Genomic DNA, 21,705 nt, shown 5'->3' on the forward strand with positions numbered 1-21,705 from the left:
CTCGAACTCCTGACCTCAGGCAGTCTACCCACTTCGGCCTCCCAAAGTGCTGGGATTATACTGCACCAGGTCCACGTTTATTAATTTGTCTATATTGATCCAGCCTTGCGTCCCAGGGATAAATCCCACTTGACCATGAATGATCCTTTCAATGTGCTGTTGAATTTGGTTTGCCAGTATTTTGTACCTATTCTCATCAGAGATATTGTACTGTAATTATCTTTCCTTGTGTCCTGGTCTGGCTTTGCATTCAGGATAATGCTGTAAAATAAGCTTGGAAGTGTTCCTTCTTCTTTATTTTGGAAGAGTTTGGGAAGGATAAGTATTGGTTTTTCTTTAAATGTTTGATGGAATTTCACTGTGAAGCCATGTGGTCCTGGTTTTGTTTTGTTTTTTGTTTGTTTGTTTGTTTTTTGAGACAGAGTCTCAGTCTGTCGCCCAGGCTGGAGTGCAATGGTGCGATCTCGGCTCACTGCAAGCTCCGCCTCCCGGCTTCACGCCATTCTCCTGCCTCAGCCTCCCGAGTAGCTGGGACTACAGGCGCCCGCTGCCACGCCCGGCTAATTTTTTGTATATTTAGTAGAGACGAGGTTTCACCGTGGTCTCTATCTCCTGACCTTGTGATCCGCCCACCTCGGCCTCCCAAAGTGCTGGGATTACAGGCGTGAGCCACCGCGCCGGGCCTTTTGACACTTCTCAAAAGAAGCCATACAAATGGTCAACATATATATGAAAACATGCTCCGCATTACGAATCATCAGGAAAATGCAAACTAAAGCCACCATCGGATATCTCCTCCCACCTGTTAGAATGGCCAGTATGAAAAAGACAAAAGAGAAGTGTGGGCCAGGATGTGAGAAAATGGAACCCTTATGCGCTGTTGGTGGGAATGTAAATTAGCACAGCCATTATGGAGAACAGAATGGAGGTTCCTCAGAAAACCAAAAATAGAATTGCCATATGATCTAGCAATCCCACTGCTGGATGTCTATCCAAAGGAATTGAAGTCAGTATGCTGGCGAGATGCCTGCACCCCCGTGTTCATCGCAGCACTATTCACAATAGCCAAGACATGGAATCAATCTACAGTCCATTCACCTGTCCACCAACAGATGAATGGATTTTTAAAATGTAGTGTATATATACACAATGGCTAAAAAAGGAGGTTGTTGGGAAGCTGAGGTGGGCAGGTCACCTGAGGTCAGGAGTTCAAGACCAGCCTGCCCAGTGTAACAAAGCCCTGTCTCTACTAAAAATGCAAAAATCAGTCAGGCGTGGTGGCAAGTCCCTGTAATCCCAGCTACACAGGAGGCTGAGGCAGGAGAATCGCTTGAACCCGGGTGGTGGAGGTTGCAGTGAGCCGGGATCAAGCACTCCACTCTGTAATACAGCAAGACCCACTCTCAAAAAAGAAAAAAAGAGAAGGCTCACATTATGTATTATCTTATTTTCACACCATTTTTCCAGGTATCAACTCCTCAAACCCTCATGACAGCCTTCCTCTTTTAAAAGCAAGGAAACTGAGGCTCACTGGGGCAAAGCAGCTCACTGGAGAACACCTTACCTGGTAAACACAGGATCCAGGATTCACACCCAGGTGTGTGCAGCCCCCAAAGTCTTGTCTTCTTCTGTCCTGTTTTACCTACTCACAGGTGTGAGCACCTAGGGAATAGGCTGCAAGGAACAACATGGACAGTGCCTACTGTGTGGTCTTGGACAAGTCCCCTTCCCTCTCTGGGCAAAGAGGTTGCTGGTTTGGGATCCGCAGCCCTGGATCCTGTGTTCAGTCCTGTCGGCTGTGCATAGTGTTCTGGGTGATGGGTGCTACATGCCTACCGCTCACTTCTGACCAAATAGCATCAATAATTTAAGCTCTCTTTCTTTTATAACCTGGGAAAATTGGTCCCCTGGCAAGACATGAAAAATAATTTCATGCTCTGTTATCTCCCCTCTCAAGATCGCCCCTGACAAATTGTCTCTTTATTGTCTATTGCTCTAGCATCAGCTCACATTTGGGCTCCCATTTTTTATGGTTGCCAGCCTTAGTCCTGGCTCTGACTGAGGTGGCTCCTAAAAGGATTACCACCAAATTTCAATTTCCTTCCTTCCTTCCTTCCTTCCTTCCTTCCTTCCTTCCTTCCTTCCTTCCTTCCTTCAGCAAGTATTGCCTGCTTTGCCCCAGGGACCTAAGGCTTTCCTATGAGAAGCTCCATAGTCGTTCATACTACAGTGTGAAGGGCTCCTTATTTATTTATCAAATTTTTTTCTCCTGAGACAGAGTCTTGCTCTGTCACCCAGGCTGGAGTGCAGTGGTGCGATCTCGGCTCACTGCAACCTCTGGCTGCCCGGTTCAAGCGATTCTCCTGCCTCAGCCTCCTGAGGAGCTGGGATTACAGGCACACACCTCCACGCCTGGCTAATTTTTGTATTTTTAGTAGAGACGGGGTTTCACCATGTTGGCCAGGCTGGTCTCAAACTCCTGACCTCGTGTTCCGCCTGACTCGGCCTCCCAAAGTGCTGGGATTACAGGCATGAGCCAACATACCCGGCCCCTTACTTAACTCTTTTAAGGGAGCACATGAACCCAGCAGCTTATTGTTTATACCTTTTATTTGTGCCCATTATATCTTTCATCCACCCCTGAAAACCTTGCACAACCTGCAGTGGGCTCAATGGTCCTGCAGGCTGGGTGGTCGCAGGCAAGTTGCTTGAACTCTCAGAGCCTCTAAGCCTCATGTCTCTGCTTTAAAGAGACAACAATTGCATCAATAAGTTACTGTGAGATTTAAGTTATATCACATGTGAAAGGGATAAACACAATATGTATCATCGATATTACTATTATCATCACTATTCTGAGAAAGGTATGCTTGGGTAAAAGGTTTTGGGTGGAGATGAGGGAAGATGTCAAAGCAAAGGGACCGAGAAAGGTACAATGATACTAATAACAATATTAAGAATGATACTAACAATTTCCATCAACCTTTACTGAGAGCTTACCAAGGTTTTTGTGTGTACCCTGGGCACAGACATGTATATAATACATCATTTAAGTTTTTGCAAGCAAAGAGATGAGAATTTCTCCATTAAAAGATGAGGAAACTGAGGTTGCATGCTGGTAAGCCCAGGAGGCAAACTCAAACCCATGATGGCCTCTTCCTGGAGGCTGGTACCAACTCAGCCTTCCTGTCAAAGTCAAACAGTGGCATCTCGGTGGTAGGCACAGTAGAGCCCTCTACATCCAGTGCCTGCTAGGGCCTCAGGGGCTCAGAGTGAGGACACTTCTAGCTGGAAGATGGTGGCCAACCCCAGCCCTCATTCTAGGCCTCAGAGTCCACAGAGATTGACTCCACAGGCCTCTCTAAATTGTCCTCAGCCCTATGTCTGCCTAATCCCCTTTCCCTAGGACTGACTATGGGACCACTTCTTGGACAGTACCCCGACCCCTACAGCAACACTTACAACTTCCAAAGTCCATTTCCTAAAGCCCGTTAGGAAACTAATTCATACTAGGCTGTGAGTGGCTATCGCAGCTAACTCTAGCATTTCCTACCTTATGTTCCACAGACCACTCATAATGCAAGGTGCTCCACAAAAGAGAAATAAAAAGGTCATAATTCTTCCATGGTCAAATAAATTGGAAAACTCTGAATATTCTATTCTCCTTTCCAGAGATTCACAATACATGTTAAACTATTGTAGGTGCTGAGAAGTCCTGCAGTGTGGACACCAACAATACCCAAAACTAATGCACATGATTTTTTTTTCCCAAAGAACAATGTTACAACATCTGTGTAACAGTCTGAAAAATCCTGACTGAGTAGCCATGGAGGTATAGGGGAAATATCTGTACCCCCAGGTGATTATATAAATTCCCCAAGGCAAGGGATTTTATCTTTGTTCCCTATTAGATCCTGGAACCTGTAACAGTGTTTGGTACACAGCAGACGTTTGATACATGTTTAATGAATGACTGAACGAATGAACAAGGCTGTGTCTGAATCCTGGCTTTACATTTAACTTCCTGTATGGCCTTGATCAAGTCCTCACACTGGGTTTCCATTTCCCTATATGTTAAAAAGGGATGAAGGCCGGGTATGGTGGCTCATCCCTGTAATCCCAATACTTTGGGAGGGTGAAGCAGGCGGATTGCTTGAGCTCAGGTGTGCGAGACCAGCCTGGACAACATGGCAAACCCCGGTCTCTACAAAAAACAAAAAAACCTGGGTGTGGTGGCATGTGCCTGTAGTTTAGTCCCAACTGCTTGGGAGGCTGAGGTGGGAGGATTGCTGGAGCCTGGGAGGCAGAGGTTGCAGTGAGCCAAGATTGTGCCACTGCACTCCAGCCTGGGCGACAGAGCGAGACCCTGTTTCAATCTGTCTCTCTCTCTGTCTCTCTCTCTCTCTCTCTCTCTCTCACACACACACACACACACACACACACACACACACACGAGATGAGATAAAATTATGCATTCTCAATATTGTTAAGAATGTTGTTGAAGCCCCAACCCCCAGTACTTCAGTAGGACCCCCAAGAGGTGAAAATTCATCTTGGGAAGCAAAAAAACCATCTTACTCTTTATGTATAAAACACAGATATATATATATGTTGTGTGTGTATATATATATGTTGTATATATTATACACACAGAGTTTGTACAGACATATATTACATACTTTATATTTGTGATACTAAAACTTCATGGGGTGGGGTCAGGTGTGGTGGCTCACACCTGTAATCCCAGCACTTTGGGAAACCAGGGTGGGAAGATCACTTGAGCCCAGGAGTTCAAGACCAGCCTGGGCAACATGATGAGACCCCGTCTCTAAAAACAAAACTTCATGGGAGGAGGTGATTAGGAAAATAACGTCTAAAAAGACTCTCTAGGGGGATGACAAGGAAAGACAAAAGGTTGGGAAACGCTAGACTTGGTGATCTAGAAGGGTCCTTGTTCTAGATCCAAATCTAGAAGGTCTGACGGTCTATGAATGTAACTCTGCAGGAGAGTGTTTGTGGGAATAGCGGAGGGAAGAGTGTTCTAGGAACAGGGAACAGCACAAGCTGAAAACCTCAGATGGGAATGAGCCTGGGTTATGGGCTGGACTGTGTGCCCATCTAGCAGCTGAAATAGCTCAGATGGGAGAGTGTTTGACCGAACTATGTCCCCCTAAAATTCATGTGTTGAAGTCCCAACCCCTAGTACCTTGGAATGTGACTGTATTTGAAGGTAAGGTGTTGAAAGAGGTGATGAAGTTTAAATGAGACCATTAGGGTGGGGCCCTAATCCGACAGGACTGGTGTCCTTATAAAAAGAGGAAGAGGCAGCTGGGATGCATGTGCATAGCAACAAGACCACATGCAGATACAGGAAGAGGCTGGGTATGGTGGCTCACACCTGTAATCCCAGCACTTTGGGGGACTGAGGCAGGCAGATCACCTGAGGTCAGGAGTTCGAGATCAACCTGGCCAACCTGGCAAAACCCTGTCTCTACTAAATATACAAAAATTAGCCAGGCGTGGTGGCACATGCCTGTAATTCCAGCTACTCGGGAGGTTGAAGCAGGAGAATCTCTTGAATCTGGGAGGTGGAGACTGTAATAAGCCATGATCTCACCACTGCACTCCAGCCTGGGCAACAGAGTGAGACTCTATCTCAAAAATAATAAAAATAAAAATAAAAGAAGATGCAGGGAGAAAGGGGTCATCTAAGAGCCAAGGAGAGAGTCCTCAGGAGAAACCAGTCTTGCCAACACCTCGATCTTGGTCTCCAGCCTCAAGAACTATGAGAAACATTTCTGTGGTTTAAGTCACCCAGGCTGTGGTATTGTGTTATAGCAACTGGTGCAGACTCATACACTTGCTGTCTTCTTCTTCTTCTTTGTTTTTTTAAATACAGAGACAGGGTCTTGCTATTTTGCCCAGGTTAGTCTCAAACTCCTGGGCTCAAGTGATTCTCCCACTTCAGCTTCCCAAAGTGCTGGGATTATAAGCATGAGCCACTGCACCTGGCTTTTTGTTGTTGCTGTTGTTCTTTCGGGGTGGTTTTTTTTTTTTTGATACAGTGTCTCTCATTGCCCAGGCTGGAATGCAGTGGCACCATCATGGCTTACTAGAGCCTCAACCCCTCAGGCTTAAGTGATCCTCCCACCTCAGCCTCCCAAGTAGCTCGGGCCACGGGTGCACGCCACCACACCTATCTAATTTTTTAAATTTTTTATGTAGAGATGGGATGTTACTCTGTTGCCCAGGCTGGTCTTGAACTCCTGGGCTCAAAGGATCCTACCACCTTGGCCTCCCAAAATGTTGGGATTACAGATGTGAGCCACCTGGCATCTTTAAAGAATAATCAATACAGGGACATGAGATCAAAATAGGTTGTGGGGAGAGCGGGGAGATGCAGATGGTAACAAGCTTCATAGGACTGGGAATAATATTGGGGTTTTTTGTTGTTGTTTTCTTGGCATGGGATGGGGAGCACGGGAGGACTTGAAGCAGGAGTGTGACAAGATCTGCCTTACATTTCTAGCAAGACCTCTCTGGGTGCTGGGCAGAGAGCAGATCACTCATGGGCAAAGACGAAAGCAGAGGGACCGTGAGAAGGAGAGAGAAGAGGGTGGCTGGGACCAGGATGGCAGCAGTGGGCATGGTGATGAGTGGGTTGGATTCTAGTACGTATTAAGAGTAGAGCTAGTGGCTAGGCGCTGTGGCTCACGTCTGTAATCCCAGCACTTTGGGAGGCCGACGCAGGCAGATCACCTGAGGTCAGGAGTTCGAGACCAGCCTGGCCAACATGGTGAAACCGTGTCTCTACAAAAAAACCCCACAAAAATTAGCTGGGTGTGGTGCACACACCTGTAATCCCAGCTGCTTGGGAGGCTGAGGCAGGAGAATAACTTGAACCCGGGAGGCAGAGGTTGCGGTGAGCCGAGATCGCACCACTGCACTCCAGCCTGGGGACAAAGCAAGACTCCATGTTTAAAAAAAAAAAAAAAGTAGAGCTAGTAGGAATTGGAATTGCCAATGGATTAGAATGTGGAGGGATGAGAGAAAGAGAAGGGTTATGGATCATTCCAGATGTTTAGCCCGAACAACTTGAAAAGTGCAACTTCAGTTATGTTTGGTCTGGTTTTGTTTGAGATGTGTATTAGACATTCACATCGAGGTGTCAAGCAAGTAGTCAGATGTTCAGGGGCAGTCTGAGTAGAGATAGGCACAAGAAGGATCTGCCCCGTAACCCCATGCTTCCAACCCACAACCCCCGTCACAGAATATTTGCAAACAGGTCTGCACTTGTCTGCATTCATTCCCCATTAAACTGAGTGAGAGAAAAAAACTTTATGTGTCATGTTTACCATTGTACATCCCAGGCAAATGATCTGTTGAATAAATGGGATGATACAACAAGGAGTTAAAATTTACTGAGGCACAAATGTTCCTAAACATTCCCCTCCCCTTCCTGAGCCAAATAATGTTATCTTTTCCAGCAGACTGTTCAGGTCCCCACCCTTTCCTGTCCCTATCAGACTGATCAGGGACATTTGTGGGCAGAGGAAGATGGGCCAAGAGAGCCTGGAACAAGAGCTAGAGGGCTCATGAGAGAAGTTTAGACAATCTATAAAATGCAGAGCCAGGAGAAAGTAAGGAGGGGAGGAGAAAAGAGAGATAGAGAAGAGACCAATCCTACCACTCAGTCTGCACGTGGAACAGGGGTTTCTTTGTTTTATAGGCTTTCTTTGGAGCATGGAGGGTGTTACATGAGAGACTCCAGGGTACTGTGTGTGTGAGAGAGAATTGGGAAGAGACAAAAAAGGTATGAGAAGTTTTGCTAACGGAGAGGACTGACTCTCTCCATGAGTGGCTTTGAAAACCACAAGCTAGGAACAATTTATCAAGAAGACATAACAATCATAAATGTATGTACACCTAACAACAGAGCATCACAATTCCTGAAGGAAAAAAAAAAAAAAAACAGAAATCAAAAATAGACAAAACTAAGGGAAGAAACAGATAAATCCAAATAACCAATAGCTCTTTCTATGTAATTCACTAAAATTGATTTTTTAAAAACAGCTGCGGTGAACTATGATTGTGTCATTATACTCCTGCCTGGGCGACAGAATGAGATCCTGTCTCAAAAAAAAAAAAAAAAAATCAGCAAGGATATAGAATAATTGAATCAACACTGTTAACAAATTTGATCTGACATGTACGGAACATTGCACCCAACAACTGCAGAATAGAAATAGTTTTCAAGTGTACTACCAAGCCCATCAAAGATAGACCATGTGGCCAGGAGCAGTGGCTCAGGCCTGTAATCCTAGCACTTTGGGAGGCTGAGGCAGGCAGATGTCCTGAGCTCAGGAGTTCGAGACAAGCTTGGGCAACATGGCAAACCCTGTCTCTACCAAAAGTACAAAAATTACAGGGCGTGGTGGCACGCACCTGTAATCTCAGCTGCTTGTGGGGCTGAGGCAGCAGAATTGCTTGAACCTGGGAGGTCGAGGCTGCGGTGAGACAAGATTGCACCACTGCACTCCAGCCTAAGTGACAGAGTGAAACCTTGTCTCATTAAAAAAAAAAACAAAAACAAAAAATAAAATAAAAATAAAAAGACCATGTGCTGGGCCATAAAATAAGTCTTAATTCATTTCAGAAGACTTAAATCTTACGGAGTATGTTCTCCAACCACACTGGTCTTTAAAAGCACACCAATAACAATAAAACACCTAGAAAATCCTAAAGTATTTGGAATTTAAATAACATCCCTTTAAATAACCTATAGGTCAAAAGAAAAAAAAAATCACAAGTGAAACTAGAAAATATCAAACTGAACAATAATGAAAACACATCAAATTAATATTTATGGGAAGCAGCTAAAGCCATACTTGGAGGGAAATTTATAGCTAAATGACTGTACTGGGTCGGGGAAAGAGAGGCCTAAAATTAATGACCCAAAAGTCTGCCTTAAAAAAAAGCTAGAAAAACTAAGAACAAAGTAGGCCTGAAATAAATAAAAGAAAGGAAATACTGAAACCAAAGAGTAAAACTCAGTGGAATAATGATAGAGAAAACAAGGCTAAAAAAACCGGCTCTTCGAAAAGATTAATAAAATTGAAAAGCACAGCTAATACCGGACTTTCTATTTTTTATTCGTTTGAGTTTTTTGTGCTGACTGTGCATGGACAGGTTCACATGGGTGCTGGGTTCACACGGGTTACAGGGGGAGGCAGAAGGAGAGAGCAGGCCACAGCCTCCAGAGCGCCTCCATTGCAGACAAGCACGCATGCGCTCCTCCGTGCCGCGCCCCTGCTCACTGCTGGATCCTGCGGATGCTCTGCACCTGGAAGGTCTGGGCGTGAGAGCCCCACTCCCGGAAATGCTTGTAGTCACCGGAATGGTGATCGCTTTCCAGCACATACTGAAATCCACGGTAGCCCGGAAACTGGGAGCAAACCCAACTGAAAAAGAGAAAAGGCAGACGGTTACTCTACAGAGACACCAGCATGATGATCGACACAGGGGCAAAGGGATCTATGCACACGCACACAATTCTAGCCATCCTGGCCTTTCTTCAGTGCTCACAATGTGCCATGCTCTCTCCCCTACCACAGGGCCTTTGATCGTGCCATTCCCTTTGCCAGAAGCACCATGCCAGCCCGTCTTTTCCTAGACAAGTTGTATTTGTCCTTCATGGCTCAGCTTAATTATGAGGGCAATCTGACTCGTTCCCCAAATCAGGCCACAGTCCCTTATTATACCTTTGTAGCACTCATGTAATTCGACGGTTTTCAAATTATTTGTAAAATATCAGCCTCCCCTGCCAGCAGGTAAACTCATGAGTGTAGGAACGTGTATGCTTTGTTCATCGTTATCTCCACCTGCCTAAATTTATAAAAGTCTAGCACAGAAGAAGGGGGTCCCTAAATATTTGCTGAATAAAAGAACAAGTGAAAGAATGGGAAGTCTTGTTCTTTCTCCGTTCCCCCTCCTTCCTTATCCAGAGGCACTTCCAAGAAAAAAGCTATCACTTCAGTGCATTGATTTCTTCTTTCTTTCTTTCTTTCTTTCTTTCTTTCTTTCTTTCTTTCTTTCTTTCTTTCTTTCTTTCTTTCTTTCAGGCAGAGTCTCACTCTGTTACCCACACTGGAGTGCAGTGGGGCGACCTCGGCTCACTGCAACCTTTGCCTCCTGGGTTCAAGTAATTCTGCCTCATCCTAGTGACTGGGACTACAGGCATAGCCACCGGGCTAATTTTTTGTATTTTTAGTAGAGACGGGCTTTCACCATGTTGGCCAGGCTGGTCTCGAACTCCTGACCTCAGGTGATCCGCCCACCTCAGCTTCCCAAAGTGCTGGGATTACAGGCGTGAGCCACTGCGTCTGGCCCAATTCATTGCTTTCTACTCTGTTCAGGACAAGGATTGGTGTCTGGTTTTCCAAGCCTCCATTTCCCTTTCTGTAAAAGAGGAAGTGAACTCAAGAATCACAAGGGGTCCCTCTTACTCTAAAATAACATGATTCTTTGGTGGTTCCTGAGAAAACCAAAGCAAAAAAAAAAAAGGGGGGGGGGAAGATGAAAAACCCTACCTCCCATCTTTGCCCCCTGCCTACCAGGAGCCAAGGGGCACCTCAGAAAGTGGCTCTGGCCGGGCGCGGTGGCTCACGCCTGTAATCCCAGCACTTGGGGAGGCCGAGGCGGGCGGATCACAAGGTCAGGAGATCGAGACCACGGCGAAACCCCGTCTCTACTAAAAATACAAAGAATTAGCCGGGCGCGGTGGCGGGCGCCTGTAGTCCCAGCTACTCAGGAGGCTGAGGCAGGAGAATGGCGTAAACCCAGGAGGCGGAGCTTGCAGTGAGCCGAGATCGCGCCACTGCACTCCAGCCTGGGCGACAGAGCGAGACTCCGTCTCAAAAAACAAAAAACAAAAAACAAAAAAACAAACAAAAAAAAGAAAGTGGCTCTGATGTCCTCCCTAAATAAGAATCTCACACCTTAGCCTTCACCTGCCACCTCCTGGGTGGAAAGGAAAGGACCAGTCAATGCTGAGTTTGAAGCTGGATTGTTACCTACCTGCTGATGGACTTTGAGCAGGTTGCTTGAGCCACACCTGTTTCTTTATGGCGGGGGCATTCATTCTCCCTTCTCCTGGCCATAGACCCTGTTGGCTCTGCTCTCAGCCAAGTTGAGAAAATGAGGCTGAATCTAGCAATGACCACGTGACCAAACCTAGCCAATCAGAACACCCCATTCCTGTGCACATGGTGATTGGTTCAGAGTTAGCACAAGACCCAGCTGGACCAATGAGCACCTTTCTTGGAAACTTTAATAGAGTCACTGAGACCGGACACTGTCTTTCCCTATGGCCGGATGTAAAGATGAAGCTCTTTACATTCTCGTCTAAGAATATAGCCACACACAGGCAGGCAGGGCAACAGGTGGGGGGTTGTGGAGGGGAGACAGATACCTGCTGTAGCACCTGGATCCAGTTGCGCTTGAAGCTAATTACAGGGGCCGATAAATATCTTTTGGGCTTAAACCCAGTTTGATCTGCATTTCAATCCCTCAAATTCTGCCCGATACCTCTCTGTGCCTCAGTGTTCTCCTCTGGAATGTGGGCATCAGGGCACAAAAGTCCCCAGCACACAGTTTTCACAGGAGGTACCCCTATCCTTCCCAATATTCCCTCCCCTGCCAGGCAGAGACTTGGATACACTTACGCCCCAGAGTGGACGTGGAAGGACCCTACTTCATTCCCTTCCCACCCCATGGCCTGGAGGGAAGGATAGTCATCGCTCAGCTCTCCTTTCTTGCCCAGGAAGTTCTCTTGCTCGAAGATTGTCAGCCTCGAGTCACGGTGGTTCTACAGGAACAGGAAACACAGTCAGACCACCAGGCTCCCAGTTGGAAACCCAGGAGCCTCTCCTGGCCTCCACACTCCCTGCCCTTGTCTCCCAAATCAACCTTCCTTGCAAACCTTTTGGAAGGGCAATAAGGCAACAGGTACCAGAAACCTTACCATTTGCCCTTCCAGAAATTTCCACAAAGAAAATAATCATGGAATAAATAGGCTGCAAGAATGTTCATCATTAACAGTTTTTTCAAAAACAAACAAACAAAAAGAAATCAACCTTTACGTCCGAAATTGGGGATCCAGTGGTAAGCTGAGGTATTACACTGTGGTTAAGAAAAAGGGTGTAGAGGCCGGGCACGGTGGCTCACGCCTATATTTCCAGCATTTTGGGAGGCCGAGGTGGGCGGATCACCTGAGGTCAGGAGTTCAAGACCAGCCAGACAAATATGGTGAAACCCTGTCTCTACTAAATACAGAAAATTAGTCAAGCGTGGTGGCGCATGCCTGTAATCTCAGCTACTTGGGAGACTGAGGCAGGAGAATCGCTTGAACCTGGGAGGCAGAAGTTGCAGTGAGCCAAGATTGTGATATTGCACTCCAGCCTGGACAACAAAAGCGAAAACTCCATCAAAAAGAAAGACAGACAGAGAGAGAGAGAGAGAGAGAGAGAGAAAGGAAGGGTAGAGATACCATCTCAAATCCTTCCTATCAGGAAGCAGCTGCCACTTACCAACTGATTGAGGTTAGACAGGATTTCTGAGCCTCTGTTCTTGTATCTATAAAATGAAACTAACCATACCCATTTTTCAGGGTTCTTTTGAGAACTAAATGAATTCAGAAGTTGGAAACTGCTGAGAATGAGGGATTGTATCTGTTGCAGCCCACCACGGGTCCCCATATTAGCACAATATCTAGACTGGTTGCAGAGTAAATGAACAAATGGACTTATGCACAAAACGGAATACTAGGGAGCTATGAAAAATGATGGAAGTGAGATTTAATCACCTAGACTGATGATTGTGATATATTTGCTCAGTGAGAAAAGCTAGTTCCCAAGCCTTAGACTCATTATGATTCCATTTTTGTGGCAAAATTATGTGTGCAATATAGATAAGATATATAGATTATATAGATATAGATGTAGATGTTTATCTGGATGTGTATATACATAGAGACATAAATGTATAGGTTGAACATTCCTAACCTAAACATCCGAAATCCAAAATGCTCTAAAATCTAAAACTTTTTGAGTGACGACATGACACTCAAAGAATGCTCACTGGAGTATTTCAGATTTTGGGTTTTTGGATTCAGGCTGCTCAACCGTAGGTATTATAAATATTACAAAATCTGGGGAAAATATTCACAATCCAAAACACTTCTGGTCCCAAGCATTTCAGATAAGGGATAATCAATCCTGACCATACCAGGATTTTCCTTCAGAATTTTGGATGGTAAATATGGTGCCTTATGTCATTTTAAATTAATAAGAGTTGAAAAATAAAATACACTTTTTTTTTTTTTTTTTTTTGAGACAGAGTCTCACTCTGGTGCCCAGGCTGGAGTGCAGTGGTGCGATCTCAGCTCACTGCAACCTCCATCTCCTGGGTTCAAGTCATTCTCTTGCCTCAGCCTCCTGAGTAGCTGGGACTACGGGCATGTACCACCACGCCCAGCTAATTTTTTTGTATTTTTAGTAGAGACGGGGTTTCACCATGTTGGCCAGGCTGATCTTGAACTCCTGGCCTCAAGTGATCCACCCGCCTGGGCCTCCCAAAGTGCTGGGATTGTAGGTGTGAGCCATTGTGCCCGGCCTAAAATATATCTTTCTGAGCCTCAATTTTTTCATCGGTGAGATGGCAATAATAATGCTCACCTCCACCCACACTCCAAAAACAGCAATAAAATGTAAAATTAGGAGCATTGATATCGAATTAGGAGCAAGAAATGAAACCCTTCATCCTCACTGGGCCCTACCATCCCTGGTACCCAACTTCTCTCAGGGTCCCTGAATCACAAAAAAAAAAAAAAAAAAAAAAAAAAAAAAAGGCACAAAGCTGGCAGGGGCTCCTGTCAAAACCAGGGCTGCTGTGAGCAGAGAGTTTAAGGTGGGCTCTGGCCAGATGCTATATGTTCTTCTTCCCAACAACATTGGTACTATTGCCCCATTTCAAGATGAAGAAACTGAGGCCAAGAGAGGAAAGAGACTAACAGCCCTTGTCACACAGCTTGAAGTGGTGACATGAGAATTTCAGCTCTGGGACATTTGATTCCCAAGTGCCCACGTGAGGGGCTCGGGCCTCCCCGGGACGCAGAAGTGGTAGAACTCACAGCACAGGCCACAGGCCGGAAGGAGGTGAGCCTCTCAGAGGGGTAGGCCGTGTTGCCACCCCAGGCATCCCAGCTCGGGTATTCGCCCCGTTCCAGAACGTACTGCTGCCCTTGGAATCCAGCATGCTCGAAGCCCACCCACCTGCAGACAGAGGGTAGAGTGTGCAGGAGGTAAGCGTCCCCTTCACCCTGCATTCTAGACCAGCAGATGGGTATAGAATGGTCACAATCACAACCATTCAGGGGTGATTGTGCCCCCAGGAAACACTTGACAATGCCTGGAGACATTTTTGGTTGTCACGATTAGGAGAGGGGCTTGGAAGGCCATCTATCAGGTAGAGGCCAGGGATGCTGCTAAACATCCCATAATACACAGGCCAGCCTCCACTGCAAAGGATGATCCAGCCAGAAACATCAGTAGTGCCGAAGTTGAGGGACCCGGCTCTAGACCTGACTTGCTGTGTGTCCCATAGGTAGGGAAACTGCTTCACACAGGTGCCCTGACAACATTGCTCCTCTGTTGGTTTCCACAGAGGCCGCAGAGTCAAAGCTGATCACAGACTGACCTCACCTTGGTGGAATTCCCTGTGATCCTGCCAGGGTGTAGGAGACGGGCCGTTTTGTGAGGAGCTACTGCAAGGCCATCTCTTATATTCCTCCCTCTCTTGTGAGAGGCTTCCACGAGGCAGTTCCTCATCTGCCTGTCTGGCCACTCAGACGTGGGGCTTTCCACCTCACCGCCCCACAGGTGACAATAGCAAGCTATCGTTGAAGCATGGAAGCAGTTCTTCAGACACAGGGTTCCCACCATTCCTGCTGCCTGTCATTCGGCCCCCTTTGTTTTGGTGTCATCCCGTAGGACAAGGGACACAGGAAGCTGACACCATGCGCACCTTGCCTTTGCTGTCTGTGTAAGTAATAAACTGTCTGAATCTATCCGAACTCATTATCTGCTTACTGGCTGAGTCTGTCAGCCTGCTGGACATACCCCTAGAAAGTCTCTGTTCCTATCTGACCCCCATTCCCCACCTGCACAAATCAGAAGCTAAAAGAGTATTTACTAAAGCATGAGATGTGTAAAAATCACCCAAGATGACCTCAGGTGGCACTCACAGGCATAGGATTAAGTGACTCCAAATCTCCTATCTACTTTCCAACCTTCTAGAACCTTCTATCCAATATGGTAACTACTGGCCACATCTCCTAGCTACTTTCCAACCTTCTAGAACCTTCTATCCAATATGGTTGCTACTGGCCACATCTCCTTTCTGTCTACTTTCCAACCTTCCAGAAATTTTTTCCAATATGGCAGCTACTGGTCACATCTCCTTTCTATTTACTTTCCAGCCTTCTAGAACCTTCTATCCAATATGGTAGCTACTGGCCACATCTTTCTAACTACTTTCCAACCTTCTAGAGCCTGCTATCCAATATGGTAGCTGCTGGCCATATCTCCTTTCTACTTGCTTTCCAACCTTCTACAACCTTCTATCTAATATGGTAGCTACTGGCCACATGTAGTTAATTAAATTTAAACTTAAATAAATTAAGATTAAATAAAACATTCCGTTTTCTAGTCATGCTGGCTACCTTTCAAAATCCTTAATGGTCACATCTGGCCAGTGGCCCTGAAATGGATGGTGCAGATGTAGAACATCTCCATCATTGCAGACAGGTCCACTGAATGGCACTGGTCTAGAAAGTCTTGGTGTGTTATTATTGTGTCCTTAACACCTCTCTACATCTCACAATCTCTCTCTCTCTCTCTCACTCTCTTTTTTGTTTTTTAATTTTGGTTTTTTGGGTTTTTTTGTTTTGTTTTGTTTTGTTTTGTTTTTTTACAAAAAATGATCGGGCCACATGCTTGGCAACAAGACTGTTTAGCTAAAAATTAATAGCATTAAAACATTATATTCATTTTTATAGTTACCTTCTACTTTTGGTGAGTGATGTTGGCTTTCAATTTATGGCTAGGAGGGACATTTTTAGATCCAACCCTGGATTCTAAGGATCTTCTCCCGCAGAGCTGCCTCATCCAGTGGGCAGGGTCTGGGTAAATGATACCCTCCCACTGTTGGGCCGTGCACAACCTGCATAACCTTACATGGCAGTCCTGCACACTCCTCAGCGCTTCAAGAGGGCACACTAGGAAAAGAGGACCTAGAATAGCTAAAAGTCCTAGCACTCATCTCTAGGTCCCTTCCTGTCCACCCTCTACCCCAACTCAGTATCCCCCTAGACTCACGCTCCACTCAGCACTTTCAAAGATCGCACAGTCTCGAAGCCAAGCTCCAGCACACTGGGGCACTCGGCCGTGAATTCGTGCCGCCGGCCCTGGAAGCCGTCCTCATCCCACACCACCATCTGTGCCAGGAAAAAAAAAAAAAAAAAGAAGGTGGAGATCCGCATCAGAGTCCCATGGAGGGTGAAGGGTTGAGGGCTCACCCCAGGATCTGGCAGGTAAAGCAGGGATTGCAAACTCAGATGCCTCCAGGAGCCAGGCAGGCAAGGACAGTGAGGACTGTGAGACACTAGAGAGCACAGGTGCCAGGTAGATGGGTGGCCTCTTCCCAGTGCCACCAATGGTTGCCCAGTGGGAATGCAAGCCAGACCTTCCAATTTCTCAATACGATCCCTAGATCTGGACTTTTATGTGGTTCTTCTAGGCTTTTAAAGGCTGATGATAAATCCAAAAGCTTTATAAAACAAACACACACACACACAGATGGTCAAAGAAATCATGCCCAAAGACTGCAATCTCTGCCAAAGAGTGTAACAGGTCAACTTTGGGAACCAGAAGACCCAAGTTCACATTCGACCTCCCTGTATGTGACATACAAGTCCCTTCTCGACTCTGAGTCTTGATTGCACCTCTGTGAAATAGGCATTTATAATACCCTCCTCCTAGGATTCGTGGGGACTTGAACCCTCCCCACACCTCCTGGACACGCCCTCCCCATGCCTCTTCCTACCTTCCAGTGTCCCGCTGACTTGGTGCATTGCAGGGTCATCGTGGCCCCTTCCTACAGAAGAGAAGAACATCATAATAGTCCACCCTGTCCCTCTGCTGTCCTCTTTATGTAGATGGCTGGCTTAGACCTGGTCAGGATCCACATGGGGAGTCTAGGAGTGACTGGGCTAGGGGCAATGCATGGCTTTGGCCTGTCCCTCTCCTGTCCTTTCCATCTGTCACCAGTGCCATCTTCCATCCTATCCCCATCTCAAAACTCACCCTTGCTGGGTCTCATTGACTCTAAGCCCCACTCTGTATTCTCTTATCTGCTTGTTATGGGAAAATTTCTGTGGCTGTTGGTGGGTAGGTACATCACCCCAGCAAGTGCTAAAATGACAGTCCTTCCAAAGACAACGCCTAGCTCAAAGAAGTAGCTCTAATGGTGGAAATTTAGGCAACAGGGCTACAGGAATAATTTTGTTTTTAAATGAGGGAAGCAGGTGCTGGTCTTGATGGTTGGGGCTCATCATTGGTTAGGTGAGGATGGCATTCAGGATGACACAGTGACATCCCTAGGACTGGGGACCTGGGCTCCTCACCTCCCAGGATGCTCACTCAGAACTCTGATCCCATCCCTCCTCCAAACCTGGGACTTACCGAGATAGGCCCAGGGAACATGTCAGATCTGAGACCAGCCGAGGTCAGGCTCTTATAGGCAGGGAGGGAAGAGGGGCCCCTGGGAGACAAAGCCCTGACTCAGCAACTGGGCCACAGAAACAAAAGCCAGCCCTGGCTGAAGAGCCAATGGCAAGCTGTCAGCAGCTCTGGCTTTAGCAGGGAGGGAATGGACCAGATCACCACCCCCAGGGATCAGCCACCAAGAAGCAGAGAGGTGGAATATTGGCCCTCATTAGCCCCGCAAGGTTCCTGACTAGACCAGGAGAATGAACACTAGACGAGGAGTCCAGAAGCATCCTTCCTAGCTATGTGAGCTTGAGCAAGTCATTTCCCCTCAATTTCTGCCTATAAAATGCAGCAGAAACAAACTATATCACAGAGTTGTTGTGAGGTTACATAACACACCTGGCACAGAGTAAACATTCAGGAAATGTCTATTCCTTTCCTCCTCTCATTCCCCTTTCTCTTCCAGTTGAAGCAATCAGGATAGGCTGCCTGTTGGAGGAGGCATTTGAACTAGACTCTGAAGGATGAAGAAGATATGTACAGAGTTAGACAGAAGCAGAGGCATTCTAAGAAAAGTTCAGAGGTGGGAACTTGGGGCACGTGTACAAGAAAGAGCTGGTACGGCCGGGCGCGGTGGCTCAAGCCTGTAATCCCAGCACTTTGGGAGGCCGAGACGGGCGGATCACGAGGTCAGGAGATCGAGACCATCCTGGCTAATATGGTGAAACCCCGTCTCTACTAAAAAATACAAAAAACTAGCCGGGCAAGGTGGTGGGTGCCTGTAGTCCCAGCTACTCGGGAGGCTGAGGCAGGAGAATGGCGTAAACCCGGGAGGCGGAGCTTGCAGTGAGCTGAGATGCGGCCACTGCACTCCAGCCTGGGCGACAAAGCGAGACTCCGTCTCAAAAAAAAAAAAAAAAAAAAAAAAAAAAAAAAGAAAGAGCTGGTAGCCCAATTGGCCTGGAGCTCAGGGGACCTGAAGGGAAGTGAGGCAGGAGAAGAGGTCTAGGCCAGGGCCTGCCAAGTCCACAAAGCCCGAAGATGAATCCAGATGGCTCTGTGGGCAGCATAAAGGAGCTGTTAGTTGCAAACATGCTTTGCAAACTGTAGCACACTTGCCAAATATCCAGGACTTGTACAATTTGCTGTGTGCCTCTTGTCCCTAAACCCTGCCCTCTGAATTGGCCTATGAGGGGCCTCTTACAGCATAGGAAAAGAGCATGACTGGAAACCAGATCATCTGAGATGAAATCCAGCCCTGCTGCTTTTACCATCTGGGTAACCTGGAGGATATCTGAGTCCTGCTCATGACCTGTAAAGTGGCCACACCAGTTTCCTTTTAAGAAGGTGAAATGCAGCTCTATCAAATGCATGACTTTGGGCCAGGCGTGGTGGCTCATGCCTGTAATCCCAGCACTTGGGGAAGTCAAGGTGGGTGGATCACCTGAGGTCAGGAGTTCAAGACCAGGCTGGCCAACATGGTGAAACCCCGTCTCTACTAAAAATACAAAAATTAGCTGGGAGCAGTGGCAGGTGCCTGTAATCCCAGCTACTAGGGAGGCTGAGGCAGGCGAATTACCTGAACCTGGGAGGCAGGGGTTGCAGTGAGCCAAGATCACACCATTGCACTCGAGCCTGGGTGACAGAGCAAGACTCCGTCTCAAAAAAAAAAAAAAAAAAAAAAAAAAAAAAGGAATGCATGACTTTGACAAAGTGTTGGCATGAAAATTAAAGGTTAAGAATGCAACCTCTACAGCCAAACTGCCTGGGTTTGCATCCCACTCTTGCTGGCTGGGTAACTTTAGGCATGTTACTTAATCTCTCTGAGTCTCAGTTTACTTGTGTATCAAATGGGTGTAACAAGATAAGTTACGGCTAGCCTAAGAGACAGGGGTATTGTGAGGATAAATGTGAACTGCATGTGAACAGCAGCTGGAATTGCTCCTGCAACATAAAAAATTACCGTATTTCCATCATCTTCATCATCATCATTGCTAATAATAAAGATGATTACTATTAATTATTGATCAAAAAAGCAGGAGTACATAGGTTTTAAGAGCCTGGGTTCATGAGTAAAGAAGATGTGAGTTCCAAGTTCATTTTGCATTTCCATTTTTATGAGAAAGTGAGCTGAGAGAGAGGAAGGAAAGGGAGTTGCTTCAGTTTCCTTATCTGTAATTGGGGTTAGTCCTAAAACTTCATCCGTATACTGAGGAGTATAGGAAAATGCAAAAAAAAAAAAGAAAAGAAAAAGAAAAAAAGAAAAGAAAAGAAATTGGCTCCATAAGACAGGGCAAAAAAGAAAAAGATATAATGAAGGATACAATAATAATAATAATAATGATAAATGGTCTGAGTGGAGCCACCAGCATGGTGAGCCATCCCCCTTCTCTGCCCCCACCCTCTGGCAGACAGCCCATTCCTGGCGGGGGTTTGGGGGGGACACAGAACTGCCCCAGATGACCTGGCTTTGAAGCCTAGACTGGTGGGTGGCCCCCACCACAGGCATCTTGGCCCCAGTTCCAGTGGCTACCCCATCTTGCAGTTCCTGCCCACACCCCACCCACCAAGTCTTGGCCCAGGATGAAAGGCCAAGGAGGGGCTGGGAAGCGAGGGGGTGCTGGGTGGGTGGAGCGACAGAGGCAAAGCTGGCTCCAGGCCAGGGAGAGCTCAAGACAGAGCTGGGTTCCGTGGGGAGCCCAGACCCCCAAAGAAGAGGCAGGAGCCTATCCAGAAGTCCCCTCCATACATCCTGCCTGGGACTGGGGAGTCGACTGCAGATGACCTAGCTGAGCAGCTCCCCAGGCTCCCTCTGACCCCAGCTCTAGTGTGAGTTCCCAACGTGTGACTGCTGAAGTCACTTGTTCCACTTGGGCCTCGGTTTCTCCACTTGTGAAATGAGAGGATTGAGCCCTGTGATTTCTGGTGTCTGTTCCGCCATCCTGAGGCTTGATTGCCCCACCTTGACCTCTGTCTCTCCGTCTCTCGCTCCTTCACTGTCCAAGTCCCTTGCGCCTCCGTGTCTCCGTCTCCACCTCTCTTTGTTACTTCTCTCTATCTGCCTCCCTACTTCTCTCTCTTTGCTTTGGTTTCCCTATCTCCCCTGTACCCTACCTTTTGTTCCAATCCATCAGAACCACCATTTAGTCACCAGCTATTGACTGAGAACCCACTATGTGCTAAGCCCTACCTAGCCAGGCCCAGCTAGGTGCTGGGGCCAGTGGTGAACAAGATGTGGTGGGCATCTGGGGCTTCCCAGGGCAGGAGGCTCTGAGACAGGCAGTCATATTCCTGACCACCAGCACCGTCCCCCGGGTAAGATAACGTGGCCTGGGTAGAGGAAGGGAAGGGGTGTGGCAGGAGGGGTCACTATTGATAAGTCAGGAAAGGATGGGGTCCAATGTGTGTAAAAGGAAGAGACCCAGGTCTCCAATATCCAACCCAGCTGAGCGCAGTGAGACTCGCCCATTCCCACCCCTACCTACAAAGAGGAAGTTAGGCCAGGGGGCCTCAGGCCGAGGTCAAGGCTGGACAGCAGGAGAAGGAAGCACACAGGCCCAGAGCCGGCTGGCCTGTACTGTCGCTGACCTCTCTGTGCCTTTGCTTTCCTCTTCTGTGAAATGGGCATAATGAAAGTACCAAATAAGGCAGATTGTCCTGGGGACTGACCGAGATAGCATGGGTTCAGCCTACAGTAAGCACTCTGTAAAAAACGCTGTCCATATCAAACCCACATCTGCCTTTACAAAATGCTTCTATGCTCGTTGTCACCATCTTTTCTGTGCAGCATCCAATAGGGACACGTGCCCACCTTATAACTGCAGACACAGAGGTCCCCCTAGGGGTAGAGACCTACCAAAAGCCACACAGTGTATAGTGG

General features: G+C 47.0%; 1 protein-coding gene across 5 annotated transcripts in view; it reads right to left on the minus strand.

Annotated features, from left to right (window-relative positions):
- Positions 1-9,131: 9,131 nt before the first annotated feature.
- CRYBA4 (crystallin beta A4) overlaps positions 9,132-21,705 on the minus strand; it is a 39,316-nt gene continuing 26,742 nt past the window's right edge. For 3 of the 5 annotated variants that reach the window (XM_028827383.2, XM_077948804.1, XM_077948803.1), the window contains 5 exons: positions 17,161-17,211; positions 16,434-16,552; positions 14,189-14,330; positions 11,724-11,866; positions 9,134-9,461 (listed from right to left, as the gene is read on the minus strand). In XM_028827383.2, the coding sequence (XP_028683216.1) occupies positions 9,314-9,461; positions 11,724-11,866; positions 14,189-14,330; positions 16,434-16,552; positions 17,161-17,211 (603 nt within the window). In that variant the 3' untranslated portion in view covers positions 9,134-9,313. 5 annotated transcript variants of the gene reach the window in all.

Source organism: Macaca mulatta, chromosome 10 (genome assembly GCF_049350105.2).
Source record: "Macaca mulatta isolate MMU2019108-1 chromosome 10, T2T-MMU8v2.0, whole genome shotgun sequence".
Classification (NCBI taxonomy): domain Eukaryota; kingdom Metazoa; phylum Chordata; class Mammalia; order Primates; family Cercopithecidae; genus Macaca; species Macaca mulatta.